Source organism: Odocoileus virginianus, chromosome 10 (assembly GCF_023699985.2).
Source record: "Odocoileus virginianus isolate 20LAN1187 ecotype Illinois chromosome 10, Ovbor_1.2, whole genome shotgun sequence".
Taxonomy (NCBI): Eukaryota; Metazoa; Chordata; class Mammalia; order Artiodactyla; family Cervidae; genus Odocoileus; species Odocoileus virginianus.
The window spans coordinates 15,246,240-15,262,155 of record NC_069683.1 but is presented as its reverse complement, the minus strand read 5'-3'; the positions used below and the strand labels follow the sequence as shown (position 1 = coordinate 15,262,155).

Here is a 15,916-nt window from a genome sequence, read left to right as displayed (position 1 = left end):
GTTTCAAATGCTTGCACTACAGTATATGAAGGCATCTGTTAGTAATGACAAAAAGCTGACCCCAGAGCATTTCCCTGAAGTAAAAAGAAAAAAAGTGGAATTAGGGTGGGAGGTGGGGAGCGATGAGAGAAAGGGGGTCGAAGTCGGGTTCCTGCTCTTCTGGCTGGGAAAATGCTTTACTGTATACCTAATCGGGCTTCGTTCTACACCCGGGCTCTGCGAGAGAGGGCCCGTCCCCTTCCGTTCCGCTCCGTTTTGATCCTGCAGTCAGCTGCAGAGTTATAGATGAAGTGACAAGGATGGTATCTTGATTGCATCCAGCTGCCTGGAGTAAGTCAAGGGCAGAGAGGCCCCGCCTGAGGAGCCGCACTCGCCAAAGCCTCCAAAGGCGTCTGAGAGCCAGGACACTGCGGATGCTTTCAGAGCGGCGGCGTTCAGCGTTCTGTGACCCAGTGTCACCAAATTAAGTGTCCCCAGAGAGAAGCCTGGTAAGTGACCTGAGCTCACAGGAAGAGGACTGAAATCAGAACAGCCTTCGACCCTAAAACTGAGCCCGTGTTGGTGTCATTGCTGTCAATGGGGGCTTGAAAATAAGGACCCCTTGGGAAGGTGATTTCACCTTCCTTCACATGGGTTAGAGGGCTGTGCTAGGCTGGGCTGTGCTTAGTCGCTCAGTCGTGTCCGACTCTTTGCGACCCCATAGACTATAGCCTGCCAGCCTCCTCTGTCCATGGGGATTCTCCAGGCAAGAGTGCTGGAGTGGGTAGCCTATCCCTTCCCCAGGAGATCTCCCAACCCAGGAACTGAACCAGGGTCTCCTGCATTGCAGGCGGATTCTTTACCAACTGAGCTACCAGGGAAGCCCCAGATTACAACGTTGACTCAAATACACGTGGGTTGGGGGGAGATGGGATTCAGCTTCCATCTAGCAGAGGTCCAACAGAATGGGTGCCCCCCGCCCTGCCCCTCCTCCTCTACCTTGCCCATCGCTGGTGCTGAGTGTTGTTGCTTGTGCTCATAGCCCTCCAGAAATCTCTTTCATCCCATTGAGATGAATTGGTGATGGTGGTTGTGATGTGGCTTGAACAGGCAGGTGCTCGGTGGCAAGCAGAGAAACCTGGCCATGCACTTTGGTGGGGTCTACCCCAGCCTGCAGGCCAGATAGAAGTTAGGACCCACAGCCTGTGTTGTGGCTCCGTAATAGTATTATATTATTTTAATCTGCTGAAATACAAACCCCAGAGTAGAGAGAACACAGTCACAGCATTATACATCTGAGGAAATGTTTGACACGGATTCATTTGTCTGTGGCTATTATGATGATGCCTGTGACCAATTAGCTCTGTTGATTACAACATGGTGTTCATGAGGCTAAGGCTGTGGGTTGGAGAGGGCTGTTAGGTGACCTGGTTCCACACAAAAGAAACCTCTTTCCACCATTCCAGACCACGTTCAAGACGCCAGTCAGACACCCCATGAAAGCAGATAGATGATAACAAAGACGGGGCAAGAGAGTGTAACGACTCAGCAAAGTTCCCTTACCCTCTCCTAGAAAAGCGATTTAAAACATGTGCTTTAGCAATGGTGAGTTGTTACTGTGATCTTCTCACACAAAGGCTGTCACATTATTATGAATGGTGACTGGTGATCAGTACTGTTGCAGGCCTCCTTTCTGAATGAAGTGTACTAGCTCTGGCTGTGAAGAAAAGAGGAAGGGGCTCTGGACCCCTTCTTTCCTGCTCAGCTTTTTGACTGCCGAGGTTTTGCCTGTCCGTCCGTGCCTTCAGTGGGTGTGCGTGAAAGGCTATCATGTGCCGATACAGTGCTTTGTACTTGGAATACCACCGTGAGTCTCTGTCCTCATGGAGTTTAAACTCTGCGGGAGGAAAAGAGGTAAAAGTAGACAATAAATAATCAGTGCAGTTTCGTGAAATGGAAGTTTGATGCAGAAAAGCATGGAGTGACGGAGTGTGATGAAGAATGGCTGGTCAGGGGATGGCGTTTACCTTGGATGGAAGGGTCTGGAAAGGCCTCTCAGAGTAGGTGATAGTTAACTGGACATCTGACTGATGAGCAGGAACCAGCCTTTTGAAGAGTTGGGGGAACAGCCCATCAAAGAAATAGCAGGTGCAGAGGCCTTAAGGTCTAGTCACAGTTAAAGGACAGGGAGGCCACTGACTTGTCAAGAACGTCGTAAGAGAGAGAAGCTGGAGGGTAGGAAGGCCATTTAGAACATGCTGAGGAGTTTGCATATTACTCTTAGTCAGGAGGAAGCCATCTTTTGTTTTGTTTTACGGGTGGAGCATTTTTTAAAGATCTTGTCAGTGGGATGTTATGGATTGAACATGCCTAAAAGAGGTATTCCCTTTTTTACCTTTCATCAAAAGACTTCCCTTGTGGCTCAGACAGTAAAGCATCTGCCTATGCTGTGGGAGACCCGGGTTCGATCCCCGGGTGGGAAAGATCCTCTGGAGAAGGAAATGGCAACCCACTCCAGTACTTTTGCCTGGAAAACCCCATGGACAGAGGAGCATGGTAGGCTACAGTCCATGGGGTTGCAAAGAGTCCGGCACAACTGAGCGACTTCACTTCTTCACTTCAAAAAAGGTATGCTGAAATCCTAATCCTTAGTAACCTTATTGGAAGTAGGGTCTTTTCAGAGACAATCAAGTTAAAGTGAGATTGTCAGGGTGGGTCCTAATCTGGTTTATCTGGAATCCTTATAAAAAGGAGAAATTTGGACACAGAGACACCCACTCAGAGAAGAAGACCATGTGAAGACAGAGGTTTGGAGTGGTGCGTCTATAAGCCAAGGAATGCCGGAGATTGACAGCTACCCACCAGGAGCTGGGGCGGGGGAGGCAGGCAGGACCCTTCCCTGGGTGAGATCACCCCACCAGCGCCTTGACTTCTGATTTCTAGGTCTCCGTTGTTTTAAGCCACCCAGTTTATGTTATTTTTTAAAGCAGCCCTGTGCTCAGTCGCTCAGTCATGTCCGACTCTTTGCGACCCCTAGGGCTGTAGCCCGCCAGGCTCCTCTGTCCTTGGAATTTTCCAGGCAAGAATACTAGAGTGGGTTACCATTGCCTACTTCAGGGGATCTTCCCGACCCAGGGATCAAACCCACATCTCTTGCATCTTCTGCATTGGCAGGTGGATTCTTTACCCCTGTGCTCCCTAAAAGGTGCAGGGGCGGGGGGTACCAGCATGCTGACTTTGGGAAAGAAGTGACGCATCCTCCCGGACTCAGTGACACTCGGATGTGGGGCAAACCTCTGGTTGCTATAAAATCATATGCTCTGACTGTATGACTTATATACATGTGGGTAAATATATAATGAAAATATATATAAACTAATAGGATGGCGCCCACTGGTTGAATTACCCTGTAAAGCATACCCTACTCTTCTTTTAGGAATGGTCCTTTTAGGGATGCTCTGTAAAGGATGGTTTGGAAGGGCAGGGGTGGAAGTAAACAAACTGGAAGCCTGTTACAGTAATCCAGTAATCCACAGTAATCTGGTGATGATGGTGGTTTGAGCTGGAGACAGTGGTAATAGAAGCGCAAGAGGGCATCAGAAGTAGAGCCAGCAGTACTTGCTGGAGGACTGGATGTGGGGAAAGAGGAAAGGAGTAAAGGCTGGCTGTTAGCTTTGGGCCTGAACAGTTGGATTAGATAATTTACTGAGACAGGAAAGACCGAGAGGACGGCTTTTCCCAGGCTGTGGAATCAAGAGTCATGCTTCGGACATGTTAAGTTTGAGGTGCCTGTTGTTAATCCAGCTGAAGGTATTAAGTAAGTAGTTGGTTGTGTCAGAAACATTCAGGGCCAAACCTGCATTTAGAGGTCATCAGAGTTTAGACGGTATTTAAAAAGATTGAAACTAGATGTTACTTGGGGGGAGAGTTTAAGAGAGTATAGCTCTCCAGGACTAGGCCCTTGGGAACTCCGCTGTGTAGAGGTCTGGGCAAGGATGAGGACTTAGTGGTGCTGAGAAGAGGCTCTAGGACAGCTAGTAAATTGTCAGTATTCACTAATGGTTAGTGGTTTAAAGGCTAAGGAAACTGTATGGAAATACATGGAGAAAAGTATTGGATGTACCCCACTCTCCTATACCAATTCTGTTTAACAAAACTATATCTCAGAGCCTTTCCAAATGTGGAAATCAAATTTTTGTTTTCAGTATGTTATAGTTTATAAAATCAGGCAACTCCTCTATACCTGAGGCTTCCAAAAGATCATAAAAAAATGTCTTTGTGCTCCAGATAGATTTTTTTTCTTTTTCAGAAGCAGAGACTTTGTAAGTTTCCACAGTCATCAAAGTTTACCATAAATCACGGTTTCATTTATGCTTCATTTGTGCATTCATTAAGAGTGGAGCCTATTTCACTAATCACCTGTTGAGAGATTATATACCTTGGCCCAATTCAAGAAGCTACATTACTTGAAGTTTCTAAGTACGAACCTGAAAGTTATAGAGGAAATTAGAATCAACATTTATCTTTGAATACTGGCAGAAGAAATAGCACCTGTTGGATCGAATTTCTTCAGAAGCCCATTCTGCTCTTAGATTGTGAAGACTTGAATGCAGGGATTCTGTCATTTAAAGAACTGGGCACCATGCTTGGTTATTGTCTGAACTGGGAATTGACTGCTGATGTGTTTCTGTCTTCAGGTCTGGCGAGAGTTCCCTGACCGGTTGGTGGGTTACCCGGGTCGCCTGCACCTCTGGGACCACGAGATGAATAAGTGGAAGTATGAGTCTGAGTGGACCAACGAGGTGTCCATGGTGCTCACAGGTGCAGCCTTTTATCACAAGGTGAGGCGGGGCAGGCTCAGAGCAAGTGGGGCTGAACTGACAAGCACAAGAGCATGATACTTGTTTCATTGCGCCCAAGCTAATTTTTGCCAAGTTTAGGAAAAATGTTCTATTCAGAGAGCTTAGAAAGGCCATGTTATGTGATTTTTTTTTTAAAAAATAAAGTTATTTTTCTAATTATTAAAATATTACATGCTCAAATATGGAACAAATTTATTATATAAGAAAAATCACTTAAAGTTCTATCATAGGACTAATAGTAGATAAACTATTGGGTTGGCCAAAAAGTCCATTCATATTTTTCTGTAAATCTTATGGAAAATAATGAATGAACTTTTTGGCCAATACAGTATTATTATTATTTAGGTGTTTTTTCCAATTTGTCTTTATTTACTGATTCACACATACAGTTGTAAATATTCTCATCAGCTTTTTTGCATGGATTATATTATGAGTTTTTTCCATAGTCATTAACATTTCTTCATGAAAACCTCTATTTAACATAATTGCTAATATACCATTATATTAATATTCCATAGATCATATACAACTATTTCTCTGTTATTGGATATTTAGGTTGTGTCTAATTTTTTTTGCTAGATGATGCTTTTATATCAAATGCTTAAATAGTGATTAGTACCCATTTTCATAACTGTCTATACTTATGATCTTTATGATAGATTCCTAGAAGAATTATGAACATTTTGGGGAGGTTTTGTTATATATATTCATTGGTTGTTCTCAATACTGTTTGTGCCAATTTACATTCTCACTAGCAAAATATAAAAGTGTCCTATCGTACTCTTTCTTGCATGAAATACGTTTTTTAAAAAGTACATTTTTAAAAAATACGTTGATTTTATTGATTTCACTTTGATTTTTTCACTTGGGGTTTGAAATTCCTTTTGTGTATTTAGCCTTTTGTATTCCTTCTGAGAATTGTCACTTTATGTTTTCGACTCTTTTTTATTAAAGGGAGAGATTGAAGAGTATACATTAGACGTTAGAATATTACATTTGGTGGTGGAATGCTCCCTGGGAGTGTGTGGCTTAATTGAACAGTAATAACTTGTCAGTTGTCAGCAGTGGCATAAGGAACTGATGTCAGGAGAAGGATCTGTTCAGCCCACTGCAGTGAAGTTGACGTCACTGTGTTTGTATCAGTTCCTTGCTGTGATCTCAGCACTGCTGCCCTCGTATTTTTCAGGGCTCTTGATCCAGAAATGAGTTTTTTTTTTTTCTTAGCCAAGCATAAATAAATATATAAGGTGTATAATTCTTGGGGCTATGATAGACTGATAAATACCTTTTTGGTAGATGTATTTCTGTATTATACCACAAATTTCTATATTATTTCATACACGTAGGTTATGGTAGTTTTGGAATTGCCTCTTTTTTGTTTTACATTAACAAAGGACATGTCTGCAATGTCAGTCCACTATCAGTATATCTCTGTTGCTATCTGCAGTCCATGGGAAGAATATGAAAAACAGGGTGGAGCACTGTGACTCAGAGGGAAAGATTCAGTAAAGCTCAGTATGTGGTGTGTCTCTGAACAATATTTATTAAACACATGCGTTAATCAGTCCAAAGGGCCTGCATCTTGCAGGGACTTCACACTGTACTGTATGTTCCTCTGCTTACAATAGGTGATTTTTTTAAAGAAAGACAGTTGGTCACCTGACCACAAGCACTCTAATACTTCCTTTGGCCTTTGTATTGATCCAACATTGTGACTCCTCTTATGAGAGAAAGCTTGTCCCCCCGCCATGGCTCAGTTGCTCTTTGTATGTCAGCCACAGGGAACTGCTTTTTGACTGTGTCTCCTCTTTTGTCTCACCTGGCAGTATTTTAACTACCTATATACCTACAAGATGCCTGGGGACATCAAGAACTGGGTGGATGCTCATATGAACTGTGAAGACATTGCCATGAATTTCCTGGTGGCTAACGTCACAGGGAAAGCTGTCATCAAGGTAGGAGGCATCTATGACCAGCTCTGGGCACATCTTGGGCACCTTTCTGAGTCTCCAAAGTGTTCATAGCTATAAATGAAGACTTGGAATAGATGAACTTTCAGCTGCCTTTTTAGCTTTAAGATTCTATGATGGATGTTTCACATTGTGAAATTGAAGCTCGACTTATTTTCTTTTGTTATATAAAGTTTCTTTAGTTATAGTTTTTTAACTGCCGGCATCAGAAAGAAAGTTTATAATGGTTAATCTACAAATCGTGTTTGTTTTAAAAATGTAATTTTATTCTCAACACTGATTTGGAATCTAGTTCTTCTAAAATGCAGTTATATCTTTCTTAAGGTAGCTGATTTTTTTTAGTAAATGTTGAGAAGATAGTATACTTTGTACAGTTATACCAGTAGTTGTGCTACTGCTGCTAAGTCGCTTCAGTCATGTCTGACTCTGTGCAACCCCAGAGACAGTACCCACCAGGATCCCCCGTCCCTGGGATTCTCCAGGCAAGAACACTGGAATGGGTTGCCATTTCCTTCTCCAGGTAGTTGTCCTAAGCACTGTTTTAAGAGAGTGATTACCAATTTTTAAAAGTACCTTTCTCATAGCATATTAAAAGCTGAGAGTATGTGAAGATCATGTGGGGATCTTTGTTTCTATAATAGATGTCTATTCCTGAAATGTAGGTCTTGTCCAAATCAGATCACTAGAAATGTAGACAGAGTACACTTCTTTGTATCCGTGGAGTCATCTTGACCTTTTTTGCTTTCTGGATTAGAATTCCACATGTGAAAATGGCCAATGCTTCTAGGCCAGATTCCTATACTGGAAGCTTATATTGGAAATGTCGTATGACATTCCAGAATGATTCCTCATGCTATAAATATTAATTGATGAGAGAAGCCAGATTAAGCCAGTGACTAAGAAAAGAGGAAAAGTCACTGTCCAGACTTGATCCAGTCTTTATGCTATCCCTCGGCTCTCTAAATAGCTCAGTGAACAACTCATTGCAGGGACAATTAAAGAATGTAAATCGCAAAACTAGTTTTAAAAGAACTCCTCTTATCTCCAAATTCATTTTTTGACATTCTTCAAGACATTCTTTAGCTGTGCCTTCTTACTCTGGGCAATTATTCCTCAAGTCTGTATACTTCTTAGTCGGGTCTTAGTAATCTAGCTTTCTTCCCCACCCACTCTCTACTGTTTACTTATCTTCACTGGGTTACGATAGCAGCCTCCCCTGAGTTTGCTAGAAAAATATTCAAAGTTTGAGGTGTGGGGAAGGTGGTGGGGAGAGTCAGGGAAAAGGATTCAGAGGGCAAAGGACCATTGGATTTTTTTTCCTGACTCAAAGGGGTTGTGAAATAACCTGACGTTTTCAAGAGCATGGTGCCGCCCGTAGCATTTGCCATTAGCTGGAAAAAGGAGAAAGAGTGCTGTTGGAACTAAGGTTACGGTGAAAGTTATGGGAAGCTGTATTTCATCGCCCTTATGGCTGCAAGAACAAATGGTGTTTATACAAGGACCTTGGCAGTGAGAAAACAGTCATTAAACAGGAATTAAGGAGCTTGTCATCACCACTTCTTTCCAGTTACAGAAGGCAAAAGCCCTGCAAGCCTCTTTTATTGGGCCCTTGTGAGTTCTGCCGTTGGCCGAGCCAGATAGAATTGAATGGAGGAACGGTGAGGGGTGTGTGTGTGTGTGTGTGTGCGCACATGTGTGCACGTGGAGAGGAAGCAGGCATCTCAGCTTACAGAACAGAAGCATGCAGAGTGGTGTCGCAAGCATGATTTTATTGTCCTCAGCACTGACATCCGGGTCTATTTTTGTGCTCCTCTGGCAGGTAACACCACGAAAGAAATTCAAGTGTCCTGAATGCACAGCCATTGATGGGCTTTCACTCGACCAGACGCACATGGTGGAGAGGTGAGTGGGCCTCTAGACAAGAAGTCTGCCCTGGCCTCTGATCCCCATTTCCTGCTTTGGGCCTGTTTATGGGACTCTGTTGCAGATATAAGGACAGCAGCTGGTAGCCATAGTCACCTCCTTTTGCACATGGGAATTGGGTTAGTTCAAGCCCAGGTCACCCAAAGAATTAATTTGGAATGCTACTCACTCAATTTGTAATGGCTGGAAGGGTCTTAAAAATATAGCTGGCCTTAAGCTCCAGAAGCCAGATTCTCCATGTGGACTAAGCAGTTAACCATCCACAGTCACTCAAGTGGAAGTGAGCTAATTCCGAGGAAATCCTGGATTGGTTTTCAGGGTAGTCTCTCTGTGTTACAGTAAAAGTTCGATTAGAGAGAATTATTAAACCAAACCCACCAGAGGCCAGATTACCGTTGTGGACACACTAAAGCACCTACCGAGAGCAGAATTGAAAGCACAGCTCTTTAGGTTTCAGAGAGAGAAGCAGGGTGGCTCTGAGATACCCGCTTTATATTGATTCAGTCACTTACCCGATAAGCACCCATTTGTGTGGATGTAATACAGGGCCTTGTAGGTGAGTATGAAGGAAGTGGGAGACGTCCGTCTTCCCTTAAGACTATCTCACTTGTGTCCCAAAAGCCCCAAGCTTCAGATCTCTGGAATCAAAACAAATTCTTCCAAAAGGCAGCCTCTTACATAAGACAGCGAGCTCTGACAACCAATAGCATCTTTGTCAAGGGACCAGAATGCGTTCAGAGAATGTTGTGATGGCTGTTAGAGTGAGATATCTAGTTCAGGTTCCCATGGGTCTCATGTGCGTCTGCATGCAGCACTCATTTCTGAACCCCATCAGCTGTGTCAGAGTCTTTCAAGCCTGGAGTTTGTTGTACAGGAGATCATTTCAGTTGGCCTGGATCCTTCTATAATGCTTTACTCCTTCTTATGCTTACTTCTTACTCTTACTCACTAAATAATCTCTTTCATATGTAGATATCTTACCCAAATGACTTGACTTTTACCAACTGTCAATATGAAATAATATATTATTGTGACTTTGAAATATCTGTCGCTGGTATCAAGTATCACCTAGTCAAGGACAGTGACATTACTGACACAGCTCATTTGGAAGAGACCCCAATTATAGTTCTATTAGAGCACATGAAATTGTTACTTAAACCTGCTGCCATTCTGTGTTCAGAATTTCATAGCATTAAGCAATTAGTTTTTGATTGGGCTGAGTTACATTGTGGGTCTTATGGTCTAAGAAAGGAATTGTATTTAGAAAATTTCACCCAGTACTGGCCTTAAAGTTCATGCTAAAGCTGAAAAACTGAGATGATAACAAATGCAATGAGAAAGATTTCAGTTAGGTATAATTATTACTAAACACTGAAGAAAGTAACTAAGGGAAATGTGGAAGCTTCCTCTTGGGAAGAGGGTTTTGAAAATAGAATAGACACTGCCCAGATGTTGGTAGGCTTGATTTTATCAGATTTTTATAATTAACAACAGTAGGTAATACACATGTGTCTGTGTGTATCTAACCTAATCTGAAGCTATATGCGATAAGTCAAAAGGAAGGCTCAGAATGTTGTAACTGGTCAGAGGAAAGAAAAACAACTTCTTACTAGGTCAGTTATTATGAATAATTTTGTAAGAGGTGGCACTTGAAGTGAGCCTTCAAAGATTGCTAGGATTCCAGCTCCAGGCAAGAAGAGGAGATCCTCGGCAGGGGAAACCAGATGGTCCAAGGTGTATTTGGCAAGCAGTCAAGATATCCAGCTTTGCTAGAGCAGAGCATCCTGGTCCATCAGTGCCAAAGGGCATGTTTCTCTAGGCTCTGGTAAGCCATGGAAGGTTTTTGAATAGGGAAGTAGTTTGTTTAGAGTATTGCTTTGAGATGGATTTGGAAGGAGTGCATAGAATGAAATTAAGGTGAGATTGAAGAATGAAGAACAGTTAGAAGGCTTGAACTAAGTTGAGTGTGGAGAGGAAGGGTTGAATTAAATTACACGCTTTTTTTCTTTTTTCTCCCAAAGGAGAATGTGCTAGCATTTGATGTCCTACTGGATAGGTGTGGGGAGGTTATGGAGGAGTTGATTGAGATAGGAAGAATAGTAGAACCTTTAACGGGATAAATAATATAATTAGGAGGGACGCTAAGTAGGGGAGGGGAGGACATGAATGTTGTACTTTTAACAGTGTAATTAATGAGGCCAGGAGATTTTAATGGTGTGTGAAGTTGGAGAGCAGTAAGACAGGTGAGTTTGGGCTCTTATCCTCTATATATGCAGATACAGATATAGAGCAAGCAGTTGGAAATATAGAAATTTTTTTTTATATTTTTTCTATATTCTAAATATAGAATATAGAAATAGAGGGCTTTAGAAAAAGATTGAAACAAAGATGGAGATTCAGAAGACATCCTTCCAGAGGTGACAATTGATTGAAGAAAAGCTATGGGTAGAATCTTGAGAAATTCAGACATTTAGGAGACAGGAATTGGAAAGAGAGAAGCAGGCACTTGAGAGAGGCCAGGAGAGAACCAGGGTCTCCAGTGCCCAACAGCACTGGGGACTTTGGAAAAAGTGATGTTGTAGGGTAATGGGCTGAAGAGCAATAGCGTGTGAGCTGACAGTGAGGAAGTAGAGTCAGTGATGGCAGACTCCCCATTTGAGAAATGTGATGGAGAACAGAAGGAAATCAATCTTGAATTAATTAGAAACTGCAAGCAAAACTATTTGGATTGAGGTTAAATGACTGAATTATTAAATAAGACACTTAGGTTGAGTGGGAGGGGGATATGATTTAAGCCCTATTGGATATGGAGTTACAACTGTAGAATTTTTCACTTGTTTTGTTTTGAAATAGTTTCCTTTGCGGAATCTGCATTTTTGCACAAAACAGTGAAAGGAGTTAGCCACTCTGCATGTTCTGACCTTGGGTTGAATTGTGTGATTCAGTAAGCTTATTTATTCTTATGTTTGGGGCCTGGGATCAGAAATCTCAGCTGTGGAGGAGAGTACTTTTACTTTTTCCCTCCTGGAAACAGGTCCTGCTATTAGTTAATTTAAGAAAAAGAAGATTTTGTAACTTCATTTTGCCCAGTAGCTTTACCCACGTCAAGACAGTATGGCAGACAAACAATGCTGATTTAAAAAACAAACATTGTATTTTTATTCAGGTCAGTCTTCATTCAAATTATGAATTAGCCACTTATTAGCTGTCCAACTTAAGGAAATTGACTTACCTTATCTTGAACTTCCTATCGTTTCATCTCTGAAAATAAATATATTTACTGTCATATTACTGTATCCATTCAGAATTCAACAAATATTTATTGAGCATTTTGGTATCAGTGCTAGGGATGAAAGAAGTAATAATGCAGGAAAGTCTGTAGCCCGGGGTCTGGCAAGGTTAGTTCGCTTCCCAGTTTCCCCAGTGCTGACCCTCAAGCTCCTTGTTACTTTAGGTAATAGCATGAGTTTGAAAGGAAAACAGAGTCATTAGTCTTTTCTCCCCTGGACACTTGCAGCATTTCAGAGATAGACATTGGCCGTTCTTAGCCTGTCTGTACTTGGTTAGAAAACCAAGCTGGGGAACAGTCACTGATACGGTAGCTGGACCCCCAAGAGAACAACTCAGGTAGACCCACCAGCAACCAGCCCAACTCAAAATCTACCCTAACTTGTTCCCCACCCCAGCTCCCCTGCATGAAACGAAGGTAGGAGACGCTGTTGGTACCTGGCGGTCAAGGACCTGTACCATTCAGCATGGGCAGTCGCTTCTCCAGGGTGGGCTGCGTGGAGAGAAAGGAGGACTCAGTAGCCTGGGTCAGCCGGGGGCAGCTGTCAGCAAGTCAAGCTGGCCTGAGCCCCAGCGGCCTCTTGCCTGTGGCCCAGCGCAGTCGGCCCGTCTCGTTACAGAGGAGATGTCGTCCTCGGCGCTCCTCAGAGGCCGTACAGCCGCCAGCCCCTGCCAGGAACCCTGATTCTTCTTTCATCCATGCTCGCCGGCACCCTATGCTGGGCATGGCTGGGCTTTGCTGGCCAGAGTCTACAAGCAGAATCACTGAAAACTACAAGAATCTGTCCGTGTTTATAGGCAGAACAACTGTCAAAAGTGAGACCTTGGGGAGATTTGACTTAGTCTGCCGCTGTCTTGACCCCATAATCTAAGGTGAGAAGAGGTATTGTCTGGTGCTTGCTTCCTGTCATTTTATTAAACCTCTCTGTCTTTTCCCCAGTCTCCTGTCATTTTGGAACCTGAGACTGCGACCTCCTGGGTCTCGAAAGACTGCCAACAGGAGGGGAGCTCAGTGATCTGAGGGCCATTGTAGAATGTGATAGAAAGACCCAGGCCTCTGTTACCAGCGCAAGCCTGGGATTGAAGCCAGCCCCACCACCTTCCAGCTTAGGGTCCTTGGGAGAGTCCCGTAGCCTCTCTCAGCCCAAACTTCTCAAACGACACCTACCCTCGGGCGCATGATGGGGGATACTTAAAGGAATTGCTGGGGTCATGTATGTAAATCAGCTGGCACTTAATAGGAAATGGCAACCCACTCCAGTACTCTTGCCTGGAGAATTCCAAGGACAGAGGAGCCAGAAGTCTGGAGGGCTACAGTCCATGGGGTTGCAAAGAGTCGGACACGACTGTGCAACCAACTTTCACTTTTTCAATAGGTGCTTAACAGTTGTTAATTTCCAGCTTCTCTCTTTGGACCCTAGAATAATGATAATGAATAAATATGTCTCATCTCATAGTGAAGACTTCAGCCTCAGCAACCAGAATGCCTGGGTTTGGCTCTGCTCTTACCGGTTATTTGGCTTTGGGCCTATCTCTGAGTCTCTCTGTGATATACCTCTGTCTCCCCATTGTGCTGTGGGAAGGATAGGAGACCTGCCTTGTGGGGTTGTTGTGAGGGGAGACATGAGTAACTAGTACATGCCAAGCACTTTTAACACAGCCCAGAACATAGAATAAATGTTAGCTGCTGTTGCTTTGTGGCTGTGGGCACAGTGATGTTATTAGCTGGAAGAGCTCAAAATGAGATAGTAACTCATTCTGACCAACAGAATAAGCCCAAGAAAATGATTGATAATAACTGGCTTCTTTATTAATTGGTTTCTTGCTGAAGCTCAAAGGACTCAAATAAAAGCCGTCAACCAAAATAGCTTGAAGCAAGGCTTACAGTCTCCAAGGACAGAAGAGTCTTGCAGTCTGTGTCTTGAAATTCGGCCCTTCCCTGGGAACCGGTTCTCAGGTGCCGTGGGCCTGACTGAGGAGAGAGAATATTGACCTCGCTGAAATCCATCCTTGAGGTCCCCTTGACTTCAAAAGTGGTTTTTGTGGGCTCGTTTTCCCCCTTCGGCCTGACGCCTAAATGTCCTCATTACCTGCTGTCACACTCAGTTGGCCTGATCGACCAGAACCCTCCCCCCGCCACCCACCGTGTGTCTGAGCCGCTCCCCTCTGAGGGCGCTGCTCGCGGGGTTGGGGTGAGAGGCCGCACCCTCCCATCACCCAGCGCTGCCAAGTCGCTTGTTGCTGCTGATTCTAACACGAGAGCAGCTACAATTATGAAAGCTGTCCAGTGTGAACTTTGGCCTTCACAGAGGAGCTTATGGAAGTGGACTGATAATTCCCAGCGATTGCCACCCAACAGCCCTCGATAGATGTCGGTTGAATGCCTGAAGTGTTGTTTGAAATTGAGGTTCATGGCCCCCGTTGTCTCCTCTGCCTTCCATCGCCCCACGTGTAGGAGCCTTCCTTCTCCCTTTTAAGCTCAAGGGAGCTTAAAGCGGAGATCCAACCCTTTGCCTTCTCTTCAGCTGGCAGGGATGGGGTTAAGGCTTGTTGGCAACTAATCCACCTTGGTTAGAGGCCTGCTTGTAAGGAGCTGGAGGAATGAATGGAATTTGAGGGGGAGGGGGAACGATACTCTGACCTCTGCAGGCCCATGGCCTTCATACAGCTCAAACAGCACCCCTGGTTCCCTTTCTTCTTCTGAACTAACAGTCAGAGCACCCCCAGATCACTTTGTTCCTCCACAGCCTCCCAGCCATGGGAAGAACCTGGAAGCACGCTGGGGATCCCTTACATTTCTCTGGCCAGTGTTGAATACGATGTATTTTTGCTCTCAGCTCTCAGCCTCTTGAACGTTTTCTTTGTTCCCCACCCCTGTCCCTCTCATCTGCCCCACTGCCCTCCCCAAACCCCCCAGGTCCGAGTGCATCAACAAGTTCGCTTCCGTCTTTGGGACAATGCCTCTTAAGGTGGTGGAGCACCGAGCAGACCCCGTCCTGTACAAGGACGACTTTCCTGAGAAACTGAAGAGCTTCCCCAACATCGGCAGCTTATGAAGCAGGCCACTGGTGGAGGTCTCAACACGAATGCCCCACAGAGGAAGAGAACTCAGCCCCGCGACACTCTGACCCCCGGATTTCAGAATGCAAGACTGGCACCTCCTCACCTTAAGAGCAGAGGCCCCAGGAGGACCTCTGAGCACCTCTTGCATCTTCTGATGCTCTTAATCGGTTCTTTCTGAAAACTCTAGGTGGAAGCCTGTGGCAGGCTCCAGGGGAAGGCCAGATCAGGCTTTCTTTGTTTCCAGCTCCAGTACAATGATCTGAGAGGAACCGTCCCTGGCTCTAAGACTGCTGAGAAACCTCCAGCCCGTTTCAGGTCTGTGATATCATGTAAGAGCTACCTGTCTCTCACTTTTCGTAATGTCAAATCAGTGAGTTCTTCAGAGGACAAGCCACACCCAGAATTTGGTGCATAATGCAAGCATCATAGTGGCATCTGACGCCTTGGGAGCACCAGCTGCTGAGTTGGGACCTATAAGTTCCATGAAACTCTTTGGTTTGGCTTTTGGATATGATTAAAATTATTTTTTATTCTGTTTCATACTACATCTTAAATATTGATTATGGAACTTTGTTTTTGTGCGTATGTAACTTCCATCTTCTGATCTCAACTCCAGCCTCCTTCCCAGGTCTGGGAAGACAGTCGGCCGGGAGGTGTATCTGGTGCCATGTGTATCCAGCAGAGAAGAGCCTCCAACTACAAACATTCTTGGAGACAATGTGTCCCCAGACCTACAAAGGAGTCTCTGTGCTTGCTGATTAGATCTAGATATTCTTGGGGGAAACAGAGGGCCTCTCATAGCCATACGCTGAGTCGCTCTGCTAGTACCAT

The 15,916-nt window shown here is 44.3% G+C and overlaps 1 protein-coding gene across 3 annotated transcripts in view; it reads left to right on the top strand.

Annotated features, from left to right (window-relative positions):
* The window catches only part of EXT2 (exostosin glycosyltransferase 2), a 138,168-nt gene extending 122,515 nt beyond the window's left edge, over positions 1-15,653 (top strand). For 2 of the 3 annotated variants that reach the window (XM_020902961.2, XM_070473137.1), the window contains exons 11-14: positions 4,677-4,820; positions 6,668-6,796; positions 8,631-8,713; positions 14,940-15,653. In XM_020902961.2, the coding sequence (XP_020758620.2) occupies positions 4,677-4,820; positions 6,668-6,796; positions 8,631-8,713; positions 14,940-15,078 (495 nt within the window). In that variant the 3' untranslated portion in view covers positions 15,079-15,653. Of the gene's footprint in view, positions 1-4,676; positions 4,821-6,667; positions 6,797-8,630; positions 8,714-12,820; positions 12,958-14,939 lie in introns of those variants that run through there. The other variant, XM_070473138.1, reaches the window with a different exon arrangement.
* The last annotated feature ends 263 nt before the right edge of the window (positions 15,654-15,916 follow it).